Source organism: Rhodnius prolixus, unplaced genomic scaffold, assembly GCF_049639745.1.
Source record: "Rhodnius prolixus isolate KJV_2025 unplaced genomic scaffold, Rpr scaffold_1, whole genome shotgun sequence".
Lineage (NCBI taxonomy): Eukaryota > Metazoa > Arthropoda > Insecta > Hemiptera > Reduviidae > Rhodnius > Rhodnius prolixus.
The window spans coordinates 10,697,482-10,720,989 of NW_027411581.1; the positions used below are offsets into that span (position 1 = coordinate 10,697,482).

Consider the following 23,508-nt stretch of genomic DNA (forward strand, 5'->3'; position numbering starts at 1 on the left):
GTGGTAGTTGAAATAGTTAAAATCTGAACTTCATCTCTGAACAGCGTTAAATATTTATAAATTGGTGGATGTGAATATTTATTACATTGAAGTATTTTGAAAAACAATAAAACAAGAAATGGTTATATTTTTTTATGATACAATAATTAATTACATATTTACATATACAAATAATTCCATTCTCGAAAGATTTATCCTTGATAAATTTCCTAATCATTGCGAGCATTTATTGTAAGAATGTACGTTTATAGAAGCAATCCATCTAAAAAAGAAAAAAGTGTTGAATTATGAAAAAATAGAAAATACTAACAATATATCTGCTACTATGAATAAGAGGCTGTCAAATTTTTGAAAAAGTATGTATCTGATTTCTAAAATGGGCAATTCGTTATGATCAGTTTTGGGGTTTTGGTTATCATAAATATTTTGGATGAACAGAATAGGTATTTGAGTTATTTAGTTTAGATTAATATTAATATATTAGCGCAACTTAAAATCTTTCATTAATAAAACAGTGATTTAACATCCAAAGCATTTGAAATTAAACGGACGATTCTGTAATTCAACTGCTTTCTTGAATATTAATTTCGACATTCACAGCTGCTGTCTGACAAAAAAAAAAAAATTATAAAACTATCCACGAGTGAGGAAAACTGAAGAATGTGAATTTAAACATAAAGCACAAAATATATACTCTGTTCATGCAGTGTAAAAGATACATAAATTTCAATAAGTGAGCAAAATATTTTATTTTTATTACTTACAAATAATTAAGTAATTAAAATTAGTTCCCTAGAACTTATGTTTTGATCAATGGGATTTGGCAATTGCCACAAATTACCCATCTCCTGCAATTTTCTTAATTTTTTGGCAAATTTCTTCTTGTTGCCTAATTAACTTGCGATTGTCAGCCATATTTTTAATTACATTCTTAAGTGTCCAATGTTTTTTTAAAAGTGCATGGTCCAAATTGAAATAAGAATGTCTTAGACAATGGATGGCTGTACATGTTGCTGCAGAGCGTAACTTTAAACCTATACTGTGTATTAATGCCATAAGAAAGGCTTCATATTCATTTATACACTGTACTTCTGTAACATAAAATAGAAAACTATTGGTAACATTTTTCAATAAATATTATAATTAAGAAAGAAAACTAGTCACCCAGTATTTCAACAAAAAGAAATGAAGCTACAAATTAAAGTGACTTGAGTGCAACTCTCCGGTTTAGGGTCAAGTCAGTAACTCTGAAAAGTCACTGGCTTTTAAGATTGTAGAGCATTTGCTCATAAAATACTTCCTAAACACAGTCTTCTTATGAATATAAATCAAGGAGAAAATAAATTATAACTTACCAATGGTGAACGACGGCAGGTTAAATTCTGTACATTTGCAACTGTAGATTATAGGTATTTTGGAATTTACTGGCCTAACAAGACCTGAAACCGCTAATTCATATGCTTCTTGACTTTGTGGGTCAACACCACAAATCCTAATTAGAAGAACAAAGTGTGGTCATTACAAAATGAAAATACTTGTCATCCCCATATTACTTAGATAATAACAACCTACTGTTCACACTAACACACATGAAATGCTACTAACGTATAATATACATACTCAAAAACATTTCGCTGGTGGGTAGCCTGTACAGAAGCTAAAATATTTTCCAAATGTGATAATTTAACATGATTAAATGAAGATCGCTCAACTACTTTACCAGTTTTAAACAAATTGTCAGTTGTATAACCTAATATTCCTTTTAATCTGTAGGTTCTCATTGGATGCTTGCGATGAATTTGATGAGCAAGTCGTGTTCCTTTATTTAGACCAAGCACTGAAATAATATATAATTGGCAGCATTAAACAATTGGGTGCTTTGACAAATATTTTTAATCAGCAATATTAAAAACTAATACAACCCACCAAAGACTCCAGATGTGTTGAATCCCAGGAAAGTAGCCCAAGAACATCTAAAATCGTCCTCTACATATCTTGGTCCTACTACTAATGGGTGATCAGCATAACTAGGTATTACTGATACTTTCATAGGTTTTGTTGTATCTCCCTCAATAGATACGAAAGGTTCAGGCTCCCGGCATTTCATTTCACACAGCTCTAAATAATTTGAACTGTTTACTTAACTGAAAATCTGTTACTCGACATTTTGCTTTGGTAATTAATTAAAAAGTAAACAACTGCTTTACCTTTAGAAAGTTTGCCTAGTAAACTTCCCCTAACTCTTTTAGCAGATTCTCCTGCAGGTTTGTATAAACATAGAACACCATTTAGCAATTTCCACAAAGTTGGAGCTTCTTCTATTAATACTTGCTGCATTATTTTTGCATAAATCAATCATACTCACCAATGAACTTTGTGTTTATAAAATTCTACGAATTCTCTTTTAATATAACCTAAAATATCTGCAATAACCTTCCCCTTCGGGAGAACTGTTTCGTTTTTTAAATCTACTGGGAAATAAAATTATTTTTATACTGAAGGAGGTAAATATACAGAATTGAATGATATTTAACTTCATTAGAAACACTCTTTCTTTAAGTATGTTTCATTAACATCTGCTCTTTAAATGCCGGTACTTAGTTACAAAATTACGTTTTTAATGAGTATTTTTGTAGGAGTCAATATCAGAAGAGTTTCAATGATGTCCTCAGAACTACTTAATTCTGTTCCTGATGTGGAGATTGATCCAGAAGGTACTTTTAAATATGTACTAATAAGGGTGTATGCACCTCAGACAAAGGATGGAAATGAACCTTCTAAGATGATAGTTCGTGGGAATAGTCGTGGACCCTATCATGGTAAGAATAATTTTTAATAATTGTATGAATTTTGATCAAGTATTTTTTCTTTTTAATGAGATGCTTGCCCTCATATGCAGCATTGTCTAGAGTGCTGTCCGTGTATGCTGATAGTCTGTGTTTTGAATATTTTGCCAATTCTAAATATAATCCAGAGCAAACCGTAATTAAAATTAAAATAAAAACAGTCCAAGAATATTTTAAGGTTGACCTTGCTTGCACCATTATAATTCATTCGTTGCCACTTTCTTAAGAGCTATGATTCAAATATTTATTTTACTAATGAGGAATATTACTTTTGTTTGAAAGGGTAATTTAAGAAGAAAATAAGTTCTGTTCATTTATTGTCTTAAATATTATTTATTTCACTTCGTAGCCTTCTTTCAGCAATTGTCTTTTAAAAACAACTGGTTTTGAAACACAACACTCGTAGTCAAGTGGAGAATTTAGAGAAAAAGTGTGTGCTTTAATGTGACTGTATGTGCAGATGTTTTCTTATCTTATTACTGGACTCATTGCAAGAAAATTGGCCCTTTTCTAGAATTTTTTGCATCCCTTTTGTGTACAACAGGTTCAAGCTTTTTTACCTTTTCACATATCAAAAGTTTTGTACCTTGGTGGCACAAACGGTTGCCGAAGATTCAGGCTTTTACTAGTGTTCTTTGGATTATTAGATAAGTCCATAAATTATTAGATGACATGTTCGTTGTAGATGATTCTTATTTATTTTTTATGTATGAACCCAGGAAGGAAGGAGGAAATTTAAATCCATCATTAGTCATTTCTCAAAATTCTGTAAATATTGCATTAATAATTTTTGTTTCTCTCTTTTTAGTTTTACTTTCATATAAATAGCTAGATATTGTTAAAGCAATTCGCCAAAGTTCTCTAATATTCTTTATTAACAATATTTGAATATAAAATGAAAGGTATTATGTACCTTTCATATCAAGAAGAAAATAAAAAAGGAATCTGATTTTATCTGCATGGACGTTTATGACTTCTTAGTTGAAGATTATAATAATTGTAATTGTGTCTGTGAAAATGTTTGGTCCCTATTTCTGTCTTATAATGTATTTTAAAGTCTCACAATTAATTGGATTGTTGTAGAAAAAACGCTTTATCACTGCTCTTTATTTGATGTGAATTAAGGTTTGTTTATTTTTTACCACTTACTGTTTATGTATTACATTTTCTATTCCCAGTAATTATTTAACATTCTCTGGTTTTGTATTGTGAGGGATAAAGAGATTACAAAAATGACTAGTTTTAGTCAGTTCTTTGAATAAAAAAATTCTGATTGTGTGCATGGGTGAGGAACACTTATTCAGCCTCCCTAGGAAGATCTTATATGAATCTGCTTCAAGTAATTTGAGATTAGCCCATTACTTTTTTAAATATCTAATAAAGCTGGTTCCAGAAGAATTGTTCCCACGTTATATCTTGAATTCAATCAATTAGAAATAGATAAATGCAACCATTTGAGTTTAGTGAACTATCGTAGGAATTGTAGGTGGAAAGCCTAAGTCAAAGACGAAGGGAAGAAAAAGTTGTAACACCCAATTTTTCCAATTCGTTTCTGACTAGGCTTAACTGCTAAGGGATGTCTGCACCCCTTCATTTAGACCATTGCATAAGAAATGTGTATGTCACGTGGACTTGGCAATTGATAGGCCGTGTCGGTTTTGCCAGGTAGAGTCACTTATTTCAGTTTAAAGGATTGCTATAGCTGAGAGATCGAAAACTGTCATATTCAACCTCTATCCAGCAGCCTCTAGAGTCCTGCAGAATTTAAACCGACGGACGGAACCAGAGATGAAGCTTTGATTGTAGATGGCATTGAGGATTGAGGCATACGCAGCTCTCTAGAGTGCTAGTCAGGACAGATGGTGCAGTAATTTTAGGTGCTATTGAACTCATCCGGAAAAAATTATTATTATAATCATTAGTCACTTAGGCATAGGCAGTTCTGCAGTGTTAGATTAGTAAAAAAAAACTAATGAAGATTTAATTGTGGGCTCCATTAAACTCAAGAAGTAAATGAACAGTTTTCTAGAGTCCTAGACTAGTTAAAATGACTTAACTATAAGTGGAGCTTTAATTGTAAGTCCACTCAACTTATTGAAACATAGACTACTTAGTTAAACTCATGGAACTGAAGATAGGGGATGTTATTGCTGGTCAGCCGAACTCATTGAGTCATCACAATTAGTTAGGATTGTAATTGTGGCTACTGAACTTATTGAGTCACTATGGCATTGGCTAATTGATGTTGGAAATCTAATCTACTGTTAACAAAAAAATGCTTATATTATGTAATTTTTTTTACCTTGGGACGTTATTGTTTTTATTTCGGAAAATTAGGAGCTTTTCGTTTGTTTCTTCTTGGCTTTCACTAGGAATTCATTTTTATTTTTAACTTCGTTTTCCTGGATCTTAAAGCTTCTGAATGACCAATCATCTTATTAAAAACATATTTTATTTTTATTATTATTGGATGGGATTTTTCTACTTGCATACTGCTGTCATAAAATGATAAGTTTTGACAGATTTTTTTTTTTTTTCACTTTACACAGAATATGTTTTGACAGCTTTGAAAGTTAATTGTCAGTTTCCTTTGTGGCACATAAACTGAATATAGAATTAGGATTTTCTGAATTTGTTTTGAGTTATGCCGATCACAGAACCAGAGGTATACTGAGCAGCGAACTTCTTTTTTGTTTGCAAGATTCCTCATAACTTGTATTTCTAGTTAAAACTAAAATGGAAAATCTACACGATTAATTCTATCTTCTTACCAGCGACAAGAGAAAGTATAAGGTTAACGACATTTTAATATATATTGGATTCATTTTAATTTTGATGGGAATCTTTCTAGAGGTTGCTTCTATGCATAAATTTTTCTCTTACCTGAATGTACTAAAACATGTAGTTTGCATCAGTTTCGTTTGGATAAGAAGCATTACTGGAAATTTAAGATTTTATTTCTTTCCTTGAACATGTTCTTTGTTTAATTATGGATTGGTGAAATTCCATTCCATTGTTGCCCTTTTGTTTGATTGACACAAACTTTTTATTTGATTTTCTTAGGTTGTTTCTTATCCAGATTGATGATTTTATATTGTAAGTGTAGCTTTCATTTGAAATAGTATTATTATTTGGGTTTGTTATTATTGCATACAGATTTGAAAATATTCAATAAAAAACTGTAATGTGCATTATAATTTGATCATTATCAATATCTTTTCATTGGGTGTGGTTCTAAAAAAATTGGACAACAACTGATTTTATAATTACACAGCACCTCATATTTATACAAGTTAGTTCATACATCGAGTACCTGGGCACGTTTTTAAACTTATTTCATCTTTAATTTACATATTTAATGGAAGCTGGTATGAAAAATATTTGTATATATATATGTATATATTTAAAATATTTATAATTTACAACTTTTATTTATTACAAATTTATACAAAAAATGAAGGATCTGTAAACCTTGTGATTGTGGCCTTTAGGGTTTTTGGATTTTCTATTTAGGATTTTTTTCATCCCCTCAAGTCAGTATGTTGTAATTCCTCAGAAATGTTTTATTGAATGAATTCTAATTTATTGATATGTAATATTTTCTTAAGTAAACATTTTTTAGTATAGTTTGATTTGAATTCGAAATTATTATTGTTATTCGCTACTTTCCCAGGAAGTTTGCAGCAAGTTGTATCAGTGTCAATTCAGTTGATCGCAGGATTCTTCCTGATCATTACTGCTTTTTTGTGCAGACGTTATTACTGTTTAAAACTGGTGTTTGTAGAACAGCAGAATGTCTATCATAAAGTAATTTCATTCTTTGTTGATCTTGGCTGCTCTGTCTGTATAGTTTGGCAGGCACAGTTATACCAATGTCACTGTGACGATTCAGGAATTGTAAAGCAACAAAACGCCCTATGTAATTGTAATTCATTGACTACACTTTCACGTTTGATTGGTGCCGGATCAATCCGGTTCAATGATCCTCAGCTACTGTTACCAGAAGGTTGTTGCAGTTGGCGTTGCTCTTGCTGTTGCATTTGTGATTGAGTGACGATAACAGCTGTTGAGGGCGGTTTTTGAGGTGTAGGAGGCGGTGCTTCTACCATTGCTTGTGTTTCGTGTACAGTTTTTGTAATTTCTTTGGCTTCTTCTTTTTGATCAACTTTTTCCTCATCATTATCATTATTTCTCGTGCCAGATTCTACGGTGGTGGTACATGGCGCTGATGCTTGAGATGTTGTCGTGATCTCTGTGGTTGGGTCTGGTTCTGATGGTGAGTGCATCAGGGTGAACGGCAACTTCAACGATAGTTCACCGCCCATTGCACCTACTTGCACTTTGACTTTCACGTAATATGACACATAAATAGCGAATACGTTTCTTTCGTCTGGTGAGTTACATAATACCGTGGATGCTAATGATGTGTTTGATTTACTATAGGAATCTTCTAATGCTATCCAGTTTTTCGTTGCACCTTTAGCCGGATGTAAGATGTATGTTCTGTTCAAACTGCCACCAGGACTTATTGGGCAATCATCTTTACAGTTTATCATGGCTACCACATTTTTAAACTTTCCATTTGAGAACATGCATACATCAACGTGTTGCACGATGAACACCTACAACAGAAAGCATAGAAAATATTTACTAAAGTTTGAGTTAAATTGAATATAACAAGGTCATTAATATCACTAAAAAGTATAGATTATTAACAGGTTAAAAACCTCCTTTACACTAATCAAAGACTAGTTATAGTTGTTTATGCAATCATCATAAATTTTGTAACTCATATTCTCATCAATTAATGGAATAATAATAATAAAATACCTTAATTCTGCGTACAGTTTTATGGGAATTGTTTCTTAAAGCAACATTAACCAATATTGGATCACCATGACAGTAGATAGCTTTGTCTAATGAAGCTTCCAATTCAAGTCGACCATCACTTAGCAAGAATGGTTTATCTACAGCAGCGTGGGGCGGCCTTGTATTTTCTACGTCAGTTATCAACTCATTGCCCATACAGCCATTCAATTGTACCACTCTAATACCCATTCGTACTGTACTCCGACGATGTAGCTTTTCATCCGCTCTCTCCGCTGTAATTTACACATTATTTTATTAACCTTTACTAATAATGTAATAAATTCTGATTTAATAGGGATATTATTTATATCTAATTAATTTATATTCATTTCTGAGATGTTAAATAATTACAGTTTAATTTCGTACCAGGTGTTCCTTTTTTCCATCAAGTTTAGAACTAACAAGGCAGACAATATATGGATTTCAGGACTTTGGAAATATTCCTGCAATTACTAGACATGAACTCCTTAGATTTAACGGACTTCTTACAAACATCATCAATGTGTTAATTGGAGTTCTTGGTCCATGAGCACTCCAAGGTCCCTCATTACTTCAACTCTACTTAATCTACAAGAATGAATACGCCAAATACGGGTTTTCCTTCCTAGTGAAGATAGTTGACGCATATTTCTTAATGTTTAGATACAAGCTGTGCGACCAATCACTCGGGTAATTCAGGTCTTTTAGTAACATCTGAGTCCAAGTAGCTTCCATCTTTTATGCTGATTCCCTCCACTTACGTAGGTTTTCTTTTATTCATTTTTATAGACTAAAAATTTGATTTCTTTAGTAATTGCTTGTGTGAATGTGTTTCTTTTCTGAAGGATTTTCATTGTATTTAGAGTTTTTATTATCTTTTAATGTACAAACTATTCATTTTAATTAAAAATAGGTACATTTTTATTACTTACCAAGCCAGCAACAAACCAAAGCGGAAAGTTTATGCCCTGCTTTGTTAATCTTTCTATTTATACGAGTATTATACTGTATTTCCTAAAATTAATTATTCAACGTAATTATATCCCGCGAAAAGTGAACGAGGGGACATTTTTAGAGGATGTGTGCTCAGCAAGCCAATCTCCAGACGCTATTTGTCCACTTTTTTTGGTATCGGAGATAGTAACATTAGCCACTTTGTAATCATACTATATTGGTTCAAGTAATTGGTTCACCCATAAAAATTGAAACTTCAGTGGTTGCCCAAAGATTTCAGGCGATGCGAGTGAGAACGTAGGCGTTAATCAATTCCTTGACATCTACTTGGGTTAAAGATAATATAAACCAATATTAATGAATCTTATTTAATCTTTCAGTATGTGCAATTTGTAGTAAATAGGTTTGCTACATGGTTATAATTTGTTGTAAACCCATCTATAGTAAATAAACATCACATTTACTTTATACTTTCATTTTTAGTATTCAATATTTTTACTAAACGAGGAATACCACGTGTTAATATTACTGTCATGTGGGCCATGCAGTTTTGTGAACATGATCAGAATGTTTGATGATCATTATTATTTACGTAATATGTCATAAAATTTATTTTAATTCAGAAGTAGTTAATTTTTAAAACCATCTCTTGGGCCTTAAAATATTGTTTTTTCAACCTAAACTTTGACTCTCTAAAACTTAAATGAAGGAATGAAAATATAATATTATTATTTATTTCTATTGAAAGCAGAATCAAGAATTTGTTAACTGATAATTTCTTTTAGAAATACAAACTTGACTATACAATTCTAAAATAATTTGTAAGTCATATAAAAGCTAAGTCTAAGGTTTTTACAAAAAGGTAATTAAAACTTGGTTACTGGAGTTTACTTTATAATAATAAGGACGTAGAAGCGTGGAAAAGGGTATCCTAAGCTATAAACGGCATGTTTCCATAGTAACCAGTCTGGTGGCTTAAAAAGGGTTGTTTAAAGTTAGTAAACGGGAGAGCCACCATATAGCAGTGGGCTCCGCTGGTGGTGGAAAGAAAAGTGGAGTAGAAGAACCTCTGAAGGGGAATAAGAGAGGGTTGGTTTATTGTTAGATTCAGTGATTTCCAGAATTGAAGTGGAATTTATGTTTTGACCTTAAGATACAATATCCTTTTATTATTATTTGCAGCACTTAGTTGTAGAGGCTTGTCTCCTCTCTCTTATAGAATCTATAAGGAAACATGAAGAAGTAAAGTGGCCGTAGCATTTTCCTCTTGTTTATTTGGATACACTATAATGTCTTCTTATTACTCTTTATGCTTTATTCCCACCAACTAGTATTTTGCAGCCTAGAGCTCGTTATTTGAAGTGAAGTATATTTTCTGTTATGGCCATAATTAAATTAATCCTTAGCTACAGATTAAAACATTATAAAAATAACTATAACTAATGCATAGTTCTCTTAGTTAAACAACGTTATTTCCATTTATTTTTGTGTCGTGATTATTTATTATTATTTGGTGAGCATTTTTATTTTGAAAACAAATAAAAACCTCATTGAATATAAATTAACGATGTAGTACTCCTTACGTACACCAAAGAGAATCCCACAACGTATCACCAAAATCATCTTAACTTAATAGTCCGTGCTTCTAATCTCTCATTATAGCGGCATGGAGAGTAGTATAGTATATAATTCTCAATATATCTTCAGCTACGATGAATAAGCAGTTAAGTGGTTATTTCTCAGCCCTGCCGTCTTAAACAATAAATGCCTTTTTAAAATTCATGAGATTATTTTTTTTAAAATCAACTTTAAAATGTTAGGAGTAATTTTAATCTTTTTTAATTTTTTGGCGACTCCAAAGCCTTTATTAAATTTATTGTTTTCATGCTATCGACCTAGTGTGTAGTTTATCTTCAAATCTTACACTGATTAATTAAACATTGCACTTTAGTTTTGATTACATCATTTAACTGCACTAGATTTTTTTCTTTTTTTTATATATGGTAGCAATTAATAACCATTTTTCAACCTCAAAGGTTAGATTAGTACCTTGCTATTCTTCATCTGTAACGGCAAGAACAATAATACCGAACAAGATGTAATTGATAAAGATAACAGATTTGCATTAATTTAAAATTAATTAGCTTCCCATTATGTGTTGAATAATTGGTTTTTGTATTTTCTATTATTCCAACAGGCGGATAATAATTGATTACCATCTATTGTATCTCTATTACAGCGTTTCCCAACCATTTCTGGCTCGCCTATCACTTCGTACAAATGATTGAACACAAATCCTTGAAATCTGATAAAGGCGAAAACAGATACAAACAGTTGAAATGTCACGGAATTCGAAACAAATGTGAAAACGGCAAAAATTGAATTTTGAATATCTCATTAACTATTATGACTAGAACATTGCCATTTATACTGCTTATAGAGGTAACATTTCTGTACATTTCGATAAAGAAATCATTGAAATCTGATAAATACGAAAGGAGATATAAACGTTTGAAAGTTGTATGAATCTGAAAACCTCTAAAATTTAACCTTCAATATCTCGTTAACTAATATCTGTAGAACATTGCAATTTGTATCAATTATACACCTAACTTTCCTCTACATTTCGGTAAAGAAATCATAGAGTTGTGATAAAGGCGAAATGTGATACAAACAGTTGAAGTTTCACGGAATTCGAAACGAATGTGAAAGCGGCAAAAATTGAATTTTGAATATCTCATTAACTATTATGACTAGAATATTGCCATTTATACTGCTTATAGAGGTAACATTTTTGTATATTTCGATATAGAAATCATTGAAATCTGATAAATACGAAATGAGATATAAACGTTTGAAAGTTGTATGAATTTGAAAACCTCTAAAATTTAACCTTCAATATCTCGTTAACTAATATCTGTAGAACACTGCAATTTGTATCAATTATACACCTAACTTTTCTCTTTATTTCTGTAAAGAAATCATAGAGTTGTGATAAAGGAGAAAAGAGATACAAACAGTTGAATTTTCACGGAATTCGAAACGAATGTGAAAGCGGCAAAAATTGAATTTTGAATATCTCATTAACTATTATGACTAGAATATTGCCATTTATACTACTTATAGAGGTAACATTTCTGTACATTTCGATAAAGAAATCATTGAATCCTGATAAATACGAAATGAGATATAAACGTTTGAAAGTTGTATGAATCTGAAAACCTCTAAAATTTAACCTTCAATATCTCGTTAACTAATATCTGTAGAACATTGCAATTTGTGTCAATTATACACCTAACTTTTCTCTTTATTTCTGTAAAGAAATCATAGAGTTGTGATAAAGGCGAAATGTGATACAAACAGTTGAAGTTTCACGGAATTCGAAACGAATGTGAAAGCGGCAAAAATTGAATTTTGAATATCTCATTAACTATTATGACTAGAATATTGCCATTTATACTGCTTATAGAGGTAACATTTTTGTATATTTCGATATAGAAATCATTGAAATCTGATAAATACGAAATGAGATATAAACGTTTGAAAGTTGTATGAATTTGAAAACCTCTAAAATTTAACCTTCAATATATCGTTAACTAATATCTGTAGAACACTGCAATTTGTATCAATTATACACCTAACTTTTCTCTTTATTTCTGTAAAGAAATCATAGAGTTGTGATAAAGGCGAAAAGAGATACAAACAGTTGAATTTTCACGGAATTCGAAACGAATGTGAAAGCGGCAAAAATTGAATTTTGAATATCTCATTAACTATTATGACTAGAATATTGCCATTTATACTACTTATAGAGGTAACATTTCTGTACATTTCGATAAAGAAATCATTGAATCCTGATAAATACGAAATGAGATATAAACGTTTGAAAGTTGTATGAATTTGAAAACCTCTAAAATTTAACCTTCAATATCTCGTTAACTAATATCTGTAGAACATTGCAATTTGTGTCAATTATACACCTAACTTTTCTCTTTATTTCTGTAAAGAAATCATAGAGTTGTGATAAAGGCGAAAAGAGATACAAACAGTTGAAGTTTCACGGAATTCGAAACGAATGTGAAAACGGCAAAAATTGAATTTTGAATATCTCATTAACTATTATGACTAGAATATTGCCATTTATACTGCTTATAGAGGTAACATTTTTGTATATTTCGATATAGAAATCATTGAAATCTGATAAATACGAAATGAGATATAAACGTTTGAAAGTTGTATGAATTTGAAAACCTCTAAAATTTAACCTTCAATATATCGTTAACTAATATCTGTAGAACATTGCAATTTGTGTCAATTATACACCTAACTTTTCTCTTTATTTCTGTAAAGAAATCATAGAGTTGTGATAAAGGCGAAAAGAGATACAAACAGTTAAAGTTTCACGGAATTCGAAACGAATGTGAAAGCGGCAAAAATTGAATTTTGAATATCTCATTAACTATTATGACTAGAATATTGCCATTTATACTACTTATAGAGGTAACATTTCTGTACATTTCGATAAAGAAATCATTGAATCCTGATAAATACGAAATGAGATATAAACGTTTGAAAGTTGTATGAATTTGAAAACCTCTAAAATTTAACCTTCAATATATCGTTAACTAATATCTGTAGAACATTGCAATTTGTGTCAATTATACACCTAACTTTTCTCTTTATTTCTGTAAAGAAATCATAGAGTTGTGATAAAGCCGAAATGTGATACAAACAGTTGAAGTTTCACGGAATTCGAAACGAATGTGAAAGCGGCAAAAATTGAATTTTGAATATCTCATTAACTATTATGACTAGAATATTGCCATTTATACTGCTTATAGAGGTAACATTTCTGTACATTTCGATAAAGAAATCATTGAATCCTGATAAATACGAAATGAGATATAAACGTTTGAAAGTTGTATGAATTTGAAAACCTCTAAAATTTAACCTTCAATATCTCGTTAACTAATATCTGTAGAACATTGCAATTTGTATCAATTATACACCTAACTTTTCTCTTTATTTCTGTAAAGAAATCATAGAGTTGTGATAAAGGCGAAAAGAGATACAAACAGTTGAATTTTCACGGAATTCGAAACGATTGTGAAAACGGCAAAAATTGAATTTTGTATATCTCATTAACTATTATGACTAGAACATTGCCATTTATACTGCTTATAGAGGTAACATTTTTGTATATTTCGATAAAGAAATCATTGAATCCTGATAAATACGAAATGAGATATAAACGTTTGAAAGTTGTATGAATTTGAAAACCTCTAAAATTTAACCTTCAATATCTCGTTAACTAATATCTGTAGAACATTGCAATTTGTATCAATTATACACCTAACTTTTCTCTTTATTTCTGTAAAGAAATCATAGAGTTGTGATAAAGGCGAAAAGAGATACAAACAGTTGAAGTTTCACGGAATTCGAAACGAATGTGAAAGCGGCAAAAATTGAATTTTGAATATCTCATTAACTATTATGACTAGAATATTGCCATTTATACTACTTATAGAGGTAACATTTTTGTATATTTCGATAAAGAAATCATTGAATCCTGATAAATACGAAATGAGATATAAACGTTTGAAAGTTGTATGAATTTGAAAACCTCTAAAATTTAATCTTCAATATCTCGTTAACTAATATCTGTAGAACATTGCAATTTGTATCAATTATACACCTAACTTTTCTCTTTATTTCTGTAAAGAAATCATAGAGTTGTGATAAAGGCGAAAAGAGATACAAACAGTTGAATTTTCACGGAATTCGAAACGATTGTGAAAACGGCAAAAATTGAATTTTGTATATCTCATTAACTATTATGACTAGAACATTGCCATTTATACTGCTTATAGAGGTAACATTTTTGTATATTTCGATAAAGAAATCATTGAATCCTGATAAATACGAAATGAGATATAAACGTTTGAAAGTTGTATGAATTTGAAAACCTCTAAAATTTAACCTTCAATATCTCGTTAACTAATATCTGTAGAACATTGCAATTTGTATCAATTATACACCTAACTTTTCTCTTTATTTCTGTAAAGAAATCATAGAGTTGTGATAAAGGCGAAAAGAGATACAAACAGTTGAAGTTTCACGGAATTCGAAACGAATGTGAAAGCGGCAAAAATTGAATTTTGAATATCTCATTAACTATTATGACTAGAATATTGCCATTTATACTACTTATAGAGGTAACATTTTTGTATATTTCGATAAAGAAATCATTGAATCCTGATAAATACGAAATGAGATATAAACGTTTGAAAGTTGTATGAATTTGAAAACCTCTAAAATTTAACCTTCAATATCTCGTTAACTAATATCTGTAGAACATTGCAATTTGTATCAATTATACACCTAACTTTTCTCTTTATTTCTGTAAAGAAATCATAGAGTTGTGATAAAGGCGAAAAGAGATACAAACAGTTGAAGTTTCATGGAATTCGAAACGAATGTGAAAGCGGCAAAAATTGAATTTTGAATATCTCATTAACTATTATGACTAGAATATTGCCATTTATACTACTTATAGAGGTAACATTTCTGTACATTTCGATAAAGAAATCATTGAATCCTGATAAATACGAAATGAGATATAAACGTTTGAAAGTTGTATGAATTTGAAAACCTCTAAAATTTAACCTTCAATATATCGTTAACTAATATCTGTAGAACATTGCAATTTGTGTCAATTATACACCTAACTTTTCTCTTTATTTCTGTAAAGAAATCATAGAGTTGTGATAAAGCCGAAATGTGATACAAACAGTTGAAGTTTCACGGAATTCGAAACGAATGTGAAAGCGGCAAAAATTGAATTTTGAATATCTCATTAACTATTATGACTAGAATATTGCCATTTATACTACTTATAGAGGTAACATTTCTGTACATTTCGATAAAGAAATCATTGAATCCTGATAAATACGAAATGAGATATAAACGTTTGAAAGTTGTATGAATTTGAAAACCTCTAAAATTTAACCTTCAATATCTCGTTAACTAATATCTGTAGAACACTGCAATTTGTATCAATTATACACCTAACTTTTCTCTTTATTTCTGTAAAGAAATCATAGAGTTGTGATAAAGGCGAAAAGAGATACAAACAGTTGAATTTTCACGGAATTCGAAACGATTGTGAAAACGGCAAAAATTGAATTTTGTATATCTCATTAACTATTATGACTAGAACATTGCCATTTATACTGCTTATAGAGGTAACATTTTTGTATATTTCGATAAAGAAATCATTGAATCCTGATAAATACGAAATGAGATATAAACGTTTGAAAGTTGTATGAATTTGAAAACCTCTAAAATTTAACCTTCAATATCTCGTTAACTAATATCTGTAGAACATTGCAATTTGTATCAATTATACACCTAACTTTTCTCTTTATTTCTGTAAAGAAATCATAGAGTTGTGATAAAGCCGAAATGTGATACAAACAGTTGAAGTTTCACGGAATTCGAAACGAATGTGAAAGCGGCAAAAATTGAATTTTGAATATCTCATTAACTATTATGACTAGAATATTGCCATTTATACTACTTATAGAGGTAACATTTCTGTACATTTCGATAAAGAAATCATTGAATCCTGATAAATACGAAATGAGATATAAACGTTTGAAAGTTGTATGAATTTGAAAACCTCTAAAATTTAACCTTCAATATATCGTTAACTAATATCTGTAGAACATTGCAATTTGTATCAATTATACACCTAACTTTTCTCTTTATTTCTGTAAAGAAATCATAGAGTTGTGATAAAGCCGAAATGTGATACAAACAGTTAAAGTTTCACGGAATTCGAAACGAATGTGAAAGCGGCAAAAATTGAATTTTGAATATCTCATTAACTATTATGACTAGAATATTGCCATTTATACTACTTATAGAGGTAACATTTCTGTACATTTCGATAAAGAAATCATTGAATCCTGATAAATACGAAATGAGATATAAACGTTTGAAAGTTGTATGAATTTGAAAACCTCTAAAATTTAACCTTCAATATATCGTTAACTAATATCTGTAGAACATTGCAATTTGTGTCAATTATACACCTAACTTTTCTCTTTATTTCTGTAAAGAAATCATAGAGTTGTGATAAAGCCGAAATGTGATACAAACAGTTGAAGTTTCACGGAATTCGAAACGAATGTGAAAGCGGCAAAAATTGAATTTTGAATATCTCATTAACTATTATGACTAGAATATTGCCATTTATACTGCTTATAGAGGTAACATTTCTGTACATTTCGATAAAGAAATCATTGAATCCTGATAAATACGAAATGAGATATAAACGTTTGAAAGTTGTATGAATTTGAAAACCTCTAAAATTTAACCTTCAATATCTCGTTAACTAATATCTGTAGAACATTGCAATTTGTATCAATTATACACCTAACTTTTCTCTTTATTTCTGTAAAGAAATCATAGAGTTGTGATAAAGGCGAAAAGAGATACAAACAGTTGAATTTTCACGGAATTCGAAACGATTGTGAAAACGGCAAAAATTGAATTTTGTATATCTCATTAACTATTATGACTAGAACATTGCCATTTATACTGCTTATAGAGGTAACATTTTTGTATATTTCGATAAAGAAATCATTGAATCCTGATAAATACGAAATGAGATATAAACGTTTGAAAGTTGTATGAATTTGAAAACCTCTAAAATTTAACCTTCAATATCTCGTTAACTAATATCTGTAGAACATTGCAATTTGTATCAATTATACACCTAACTTTTCTCTTTATTTCTGTAAAGAAATCATAGAGTTGTGATAAAGGCGAAAAGAGATACAAACAGTTGAAGTTTCACGGAATTCGAAACGAATGTGAAAGCGGCAAAAATTGAATTTTGAATATCTCATTAACTATTATGACTAGAATATTGCCATTTATACTACTTATAGAGGTAACATTTTTGTATATTTCGATAAAGAAATCATTGAATCCTGATAAATACGAAATGAGATATAAACGTTTGAAAGTTGTATGAATTTGAAAACCTCTAAAATTTAATCTTCAATATCTCGTTAACTAATATCTGTAGAACATTGCAATTTGTATCAATTATACACCTAACTTTTCTCTTTATTTCTGTAAAGAAATCATAGAGTTGTGATAAAGGCGAAAAGAGATACAAACAGTTGAATTTTCACGGAATTCGAAACGATTGTGAAAACGGCAAAAATTGAATTTTGTATATCTCATTAACTATTATGACTAGAACATTGCCATTTATACTGCTTATAGAGGTAACATTTTTGTATATTTCGATAAAGAAATCATTGAATCCTGATAAATACGAAATGAGATATAAACGTTTGAAAGTTGTATGAATTTGAAAACCTCTAAAATTTAACCTTCAATATCTCGTTAACTAATATCTGTAGAACATTGCAATTTGTATCAATTATACACCTAACTTTTCTCTTTATTTCTGTAAAGAAATCATAGAGTTGTGATAAAGGCGAAAAGAGATACAAACAGTTGAATTTTCACGGAATTCGAAACGAATGTGAAAGCGGCAAAAATTGAATTTTGAATATCTCATTAACTATTATGACTAGAATATTGCCATTTATACTACTTATAGAGGTAACATTTCTGTACATTTCGATAAAGAAATCATTGAATCCTGATAAATACGAAATGAGATATAAACGTTTGAAAGTTGTATGAATTTGAAAACCTCTAAAATTTAACCTTCAATATATCGTTAACTAATATCTGTAGAACATTGCAATTTGTGTCAATTATACACCTAACTTTTCTCTTTATTTCTGTAAAGAAATCATAGAGTTGTGATAAAGCCGAAATGTGATACAAACAGTTGAAGTTTCACGGAATTCGAAACGAATGTGAAAGCGGCAAAAATTGAATTTTGAATATCTCATTAACTATTATGACTAGAATATTGCCATTTATACTGCTTATAGAGGTAACATTTCTGTACATTTCGATAAAGAAATCATTGAATCCTGATAAATACGAAATGAGATATAAACGTTTGAAAGTTGTATGAATTTGAAAACCTCTAAAATTTAACCTTCAATATCTCGTTAACTAATATCTGTAGAACATTGCAATTTGTATCAATTATACACCTAACTTTTCTCTTTATTTCTGTAAAGAAATCATAGAGTTGTGATAAAGGCGAAAAGAGATACAAACAGTTGAAGTTTCACGGAATTCGAAACGAATGTGAAAGCGGCAAAAATTGAATTTTGAATATCTCATTAACTATTATGACTAGAATATTGCCATTTATACTACTTATAGAGGTAACATTTCTGTACATTTCGATAAAGAAATCATTGAATCCTGATAAATACGAAATGAGATATAAACGTTTGAAAGTTGTATGAATTTGAAAACCTCTAAAATTTAACCTTCAATATATCGTTAACTAATATCTGTAGAACATTGCAATTTGTGTCAATTATACACCTAACTTTTCTCTTTATTTCTGTAAAGAAATCATAGAGTTGTGATAAAGCCGAAATGTGATACAAACAGTTGAAGTTTCACGGAATTCGAAACGAATGTGAAAGCGGCAAAAATTGAATTTTGAATATCTCATTAACTATTATGACTAGAATATTGCCATTTATACTACTTATAGAGGTAACATTTCTGTACATTTCGATAAAGAAATCATTGAATCCTGATAAATACGAAATGAGATATAAACGTTTGAAAGTTGTATGAATTTGAAAACCTCTAAAATTTAACCTAAAATATATCGTTAACTAATATCTGTAGAACATTGCAATTTGTGTCAATTATACACCTAACTTTTCTCTTTATTTCTGTAAAGAAATCATAGAGTTGTGATAAAGCCGAAATGTGATACAAACAGTTGAAGTTTCACGGAATTCGAAACGAATGTGAAAGCGGCAAAAATTGAATTTTGAATATCTCATTAACTATTATGACTAGAATATTGCCATTTATACTACTTATAGAGGTAACATTTCTGTACATTTCGATAAAGAAATCATTGAATCCTGATAAATACGAAATGAGATATAAACGTTTGAAAGTTGTATGAATTTGAAAACCTCTAAAATTTAACCTTCAATATCTCGTTAACTAATATCTGTAGAACATTGCAATTTGTGTCAATTATACACCTAACTTTTCTCTTTATTTCTGTAAAGAAATCATAGAGTTGTGATAAAGGCGAAAAGAGATACAAACAGTTGAATTTTCACGGAATTCGAAACGATTGTGAAAACGGCAAAAATTGAATTTTGTATATCTCATTAACTATTATGACTAGAACATTGCCATTTATACTGCTTATAGAGGTAACATTTTTGTATATTTCGATAAATAAATCATTGAAATCTGATAAATACGAAAAGAGATATAAACGTTTGAAAGTTGTATGAATCTGAAAACCTCTAAAATTTAACCTTCAATATCTCGTTAACTAATATCTGTAGAACATTGCAATTTGTATCAATTATACACCTAACTTTTCTCTTTATTTCTGTAAAGAAATCATAGAGTTGTGATAAAGGCGAAAAGAGATACAAACAGTTGAATTTTCACGGAATTCGAAACGATTGTGAAAACGGCAAAAATTGAATTTTGTATATCTCATTAACTATTATGACTAGAACATTGCCATTTATACTGCTTATAGAGGTAACATTTTTGTATATTTCGATAAATAAATCATTGAAATCTGATAAATACGAAAAGAGATATAAACGTTTGAAAGTTGTATGAATCTGAAAACCTCTAAAATTTAACCTTCAATATCTCGTTAACTAATATCTGTAGAACATTGCAATTTGTATCAATTATACACCTAACTTTTCTCTTTATTTCTGTAAAGAAATCATAGAGTTGTGATAAAGGCGAAATGTGATACAAACAGTTGAAGTTTCACGAAATTCGAAACAAATGTGAAAACGGCAAAAATTGAATTTTGAATATCTCATTAACTATTATGACTAGAACATTGCCATTTATACTGCTTATAGAGCTATCATTTCTGTACATTTCGATAAAGTAATCATTGAAATTTGATTAATACCAAAAGAGAAATAACCGTTTGAAACTTGTAGGTAATTGAAAAAACCAGCAACTCGCGTAGCACAGGTTGGGAAACGCTGCCCTACTACATTCAATTTATTGAAGTGGCCTTTACCCACATAAGGTTTTCACGGATAAATATAATATTTGCGGGTACTTAATTTAATTTAATTTTTTTTAAATTGAGGATAGTTTTATTTAATCAAAAATCGTCATGACCATTTATGCTCTGTTATCGTAGGTACACAAATATACATAGTGCAAATGGTTTTGCAGATTAGATTTCTAAATTCGACCTCAATTTCATTACAACTGTAATTGCTTGTAATTCCACCACAGATAACAGTTACTTTATTTGTTTTTGTTTGTTTGTATTTTTTTTCTTCTTATTTTCACTTAATAACTAATTCCTTGCTAGAATAATTTTTTTCTTTGTTTTCTCGTACTATCATCCTGCTTATAATTTCTTCTTCTTTCTGAAAAGTGATATCGTTTAAATTCGATTTCAAGTGAGCTTGACCCCTACCTGATATGACTGCTTGTTCTTAGTGAATTGTCCAGAATGGACGGTAAGGACTGTCAGCTATCTAATTTGCCATTATTTAGTAAATTGAAAAGGGTCTTTTCGACCTTTTTATGCATCACAAAATGTGTATTTTAGCTAACGAGAAACATAGTTTAGAGTACGTACTAGTTTGTAGTCTAAAATTTACAAAGTTGTATAATGTAGATAACATTACGTCAGTACACACATTGAATTTATGGTCTTACTTAATGAATTTTACCTGCATAAGCTCTAACATCGTAACTTGTACCAATAGGGGCGCCACTGTACTCTTTAGCTGGCACTAATTGTACGCTAGGTGGTGCTAGATGTGTAACTTCCATGGTGAAAGCGTGAGAGTTCGGTCCCAGCCGTTTAATCAAAGCATCCTGTAAATTAAAGAGTTCTTATTCATTAGACTTGTCTAGATTAGATTGAACCAGAAACAAAACTATATTTACTAACTTGAATAAGAGAATCAAATTATTAATCCATTCTTGAGAATATATTCTAGTTATGAAGGTGATCTAAATGCTGGTTTCGTTAAAGATCAGGGGTGGCCAAGCTAAATGATCTTGTGGGCCAATTTGGAAATTCATGAAAAGCCTATGGGCAGCTTACAAAATTATATGTATATCTATTTGATTGCACCCCCTATAAAAACGTTTTGCAGCGAAAAATCAAAGCAGATTTAATATTTACTCCTTAACAAAAACTTACAGTTTAAAAAGTTAAGTATAAGGGTTGATTAAACGCCAAAAGGTACACAAATCAGCTGGTACCCAACATTTCATTAATACTTCGTTGATATTATTTAAGTAATTTTACTGCACTAATTTTCATTAATATTTTTTATAATTTATTAGATGTCACAGACCCTTTTGCTGGCCATTTTCATTTATTATTGTTTTAATTATTATTCATACATAAAAACATATAATATAATAAAGACAATTATGAGATTGTCAAATTATATTTAATTGATAAAATTATTGAAATAATTATTTTTTAACTCGTTCACTTATCACTTGAAAGTCGATCTCAATGCACATATTCGCCCTATGTACTTGAAAGTAGCAGTTTATCATCCGTTAGGATCTAGCGTAATTTATGGTTGGTAAATTACATTTTCGAAGAAACGATTCACAGGCGAAATTAGGTACAAAAACCGCTCACAACATTTAGTGCCAGGTTTCTCAAATTAGAAAAATTTCTTTTTGGTGACATAGGTGTTATAAAAGTCAATTTTTGATACTCAAGGGATATAAGCAAAACGAAAAATCGAAGGAAATGTTAAGCTCCAAAAATTAATCTCCAAATATCTCAACCAAAGTAACCAAATATTATCACTTTATATCATCTTCAAAAATACAGCTAGAAAACAGCGTTTGCGCTCATTTTAAGAAGTACATGAGTACTATAATTATCCATGCTTTCGGAAAATGAACACTAATTGGACAGGGGATACAGCAAATAAAATTATGATGGAAATGGAAAGCAACCAAACTTTATTGCCTTGTAATCTTTCAAAAATACAGGTAGAAAGTTGCGATAGCCCTTAACTGAAGAAGTAGGAGTACTTATAACTTCCTATGTTTATGGAAAGTTAACACTTTTAAGACAGCAATTCAAAATATGGAGGAAATGCTAAACAACCAAAATTTGTCATCTTCCTCTCCCAAACTTATTTTTTCTTTCATAACTTGCAATTTAAGAAGTAAAAATGCGATTGTAACTAATGGTTTTAATTCACTGGCAGCTCGCGTTAGGAGTTTTAGATGAATATTTCTCTTCTTAATTTTTTTCATTGTTTTTCACAGCCTAACCATGTAATATCACTTGCGAACATGACAATTTGGTGGAAATATATATTGTGACGTGTGAAAATGAATGCAGGTTTTCCCCCAATTTAAGGATTTCCTTGTCAATTTAATTTGGGGGTTCTGAAGGGCTGGTTAGTGGTGAGGAAATCTGTGAGACCAATGGCGTTTTAGTCATCTAGACATGGTTATTGATTAAGCACACACTCTTCACCCACAGAAGTACAAACTATTCTCCTCCATGGCATTGTAATTTATTTCATACTTGGCTCAGGAACCTCTCACCAGCCTCTTAAGTAAAATTAAACATTACGCCCTGGAGAAGGTGCACTGAGTAGTGGGTGCCACATTCTCCAAGGTTGCGGTAGCATAGGTTCTTATTATATTCAATCTGCACGGA

The 23,508-nt window shown here is 30.2% G+C and overlaps 3 protein-coding genes across 8 annotated transcripts in view; 1 reads left to right on the plus strand and 2 right to left on the minus strand.

Moving 5' to 3' along the window:
• Positions 1-92: 92 nt before the first annotated feature.
• On the minus strand, positions 93-2,343 carry LOC141446144 (pseudouridylate synthase TRUB2, mitochondrial). The gene is made up of 6 exons (XM_074112603.1): positions 2,208-2,343; positions 1,927-2,118; positions 1,621-1,837; positions 1,356-1,492; positions 765-1,091; positions 93-262 (listed from the first exon to the last, which is right to left on the minus strand). The coding sequence occupies exons 1-5, from the start codon at positions 2,335-2,337 to the stop codon at positions 838-840; spliced, it is 930 nt and encodes a 309-aa protein (XP_073968704.1). The 5' UTR covers positions 2,338-2,343; the 3' UTR covers positions 93-262; positions 765-837.
• LOC141446259 (sex-regulated protein janus-A-like) overlaps positions 578-23,508 on the plus strand; it is a 190,908-nt gene continuing 167,977 nt past the window's right edge. Inside the window, exons 1-3 of one of the 4 annotated variants that reach the window (XM_074112802.1) lie at positions 2,404-2,559; positions 2,637-2,819; positions 10,888-11,045. In XM_074112802.1, the coding sequence (XP_073968903.1) occupies positions 2,523-2,559; positions 2,637-2,819; positions 10,888-11,030 (363 nt within the window). In that variant the 5' untranslated portion in view covers positions 2,404-2,522 and the 3' untranslated portion in view covers positions 11,031-11,045. Of the gene's footprint in view, positions 734-2,366; positions 2,560-2,636; positions 2,820-10,887; positions 11,046-23,508 lie in introns of those variants that run through there. The other 3 variants (XM_074112794.1, XM_074112786.1, XM_074112785.1) reach the window with 3 other exon arrangements.
• LOC141446052 (phosrestin-2-like) overlaps positions 6,014-23,508 on the minus strand; it is a 173,797-nt gene continuing 156,302 nt past the window's right edge. For all 3 annotated transcript variants that reach the window (XM_074112422.1, XM_074112432.1, XM_074112441.1), the window contains 3 exons: positions 21,530-21,677; positions 7,677-7,948; positions 6,014-7,468 (listed from right to left, as the gene is read on the minus strand). In XM_074112422.1, the coding sequence (XP_073968523.1) occupies positions 6,833-7,468; positions 7,677-7,948; positions 21,530-21,677 (1,056 nt within the window). In that variant the 3' untranslated portion in view covers positions 6,014-6,832. The remainder of the gene's footprint in view (positions 7,469-7,676; positions 7,949-21,529; positions 21,678-23,508) is intronic.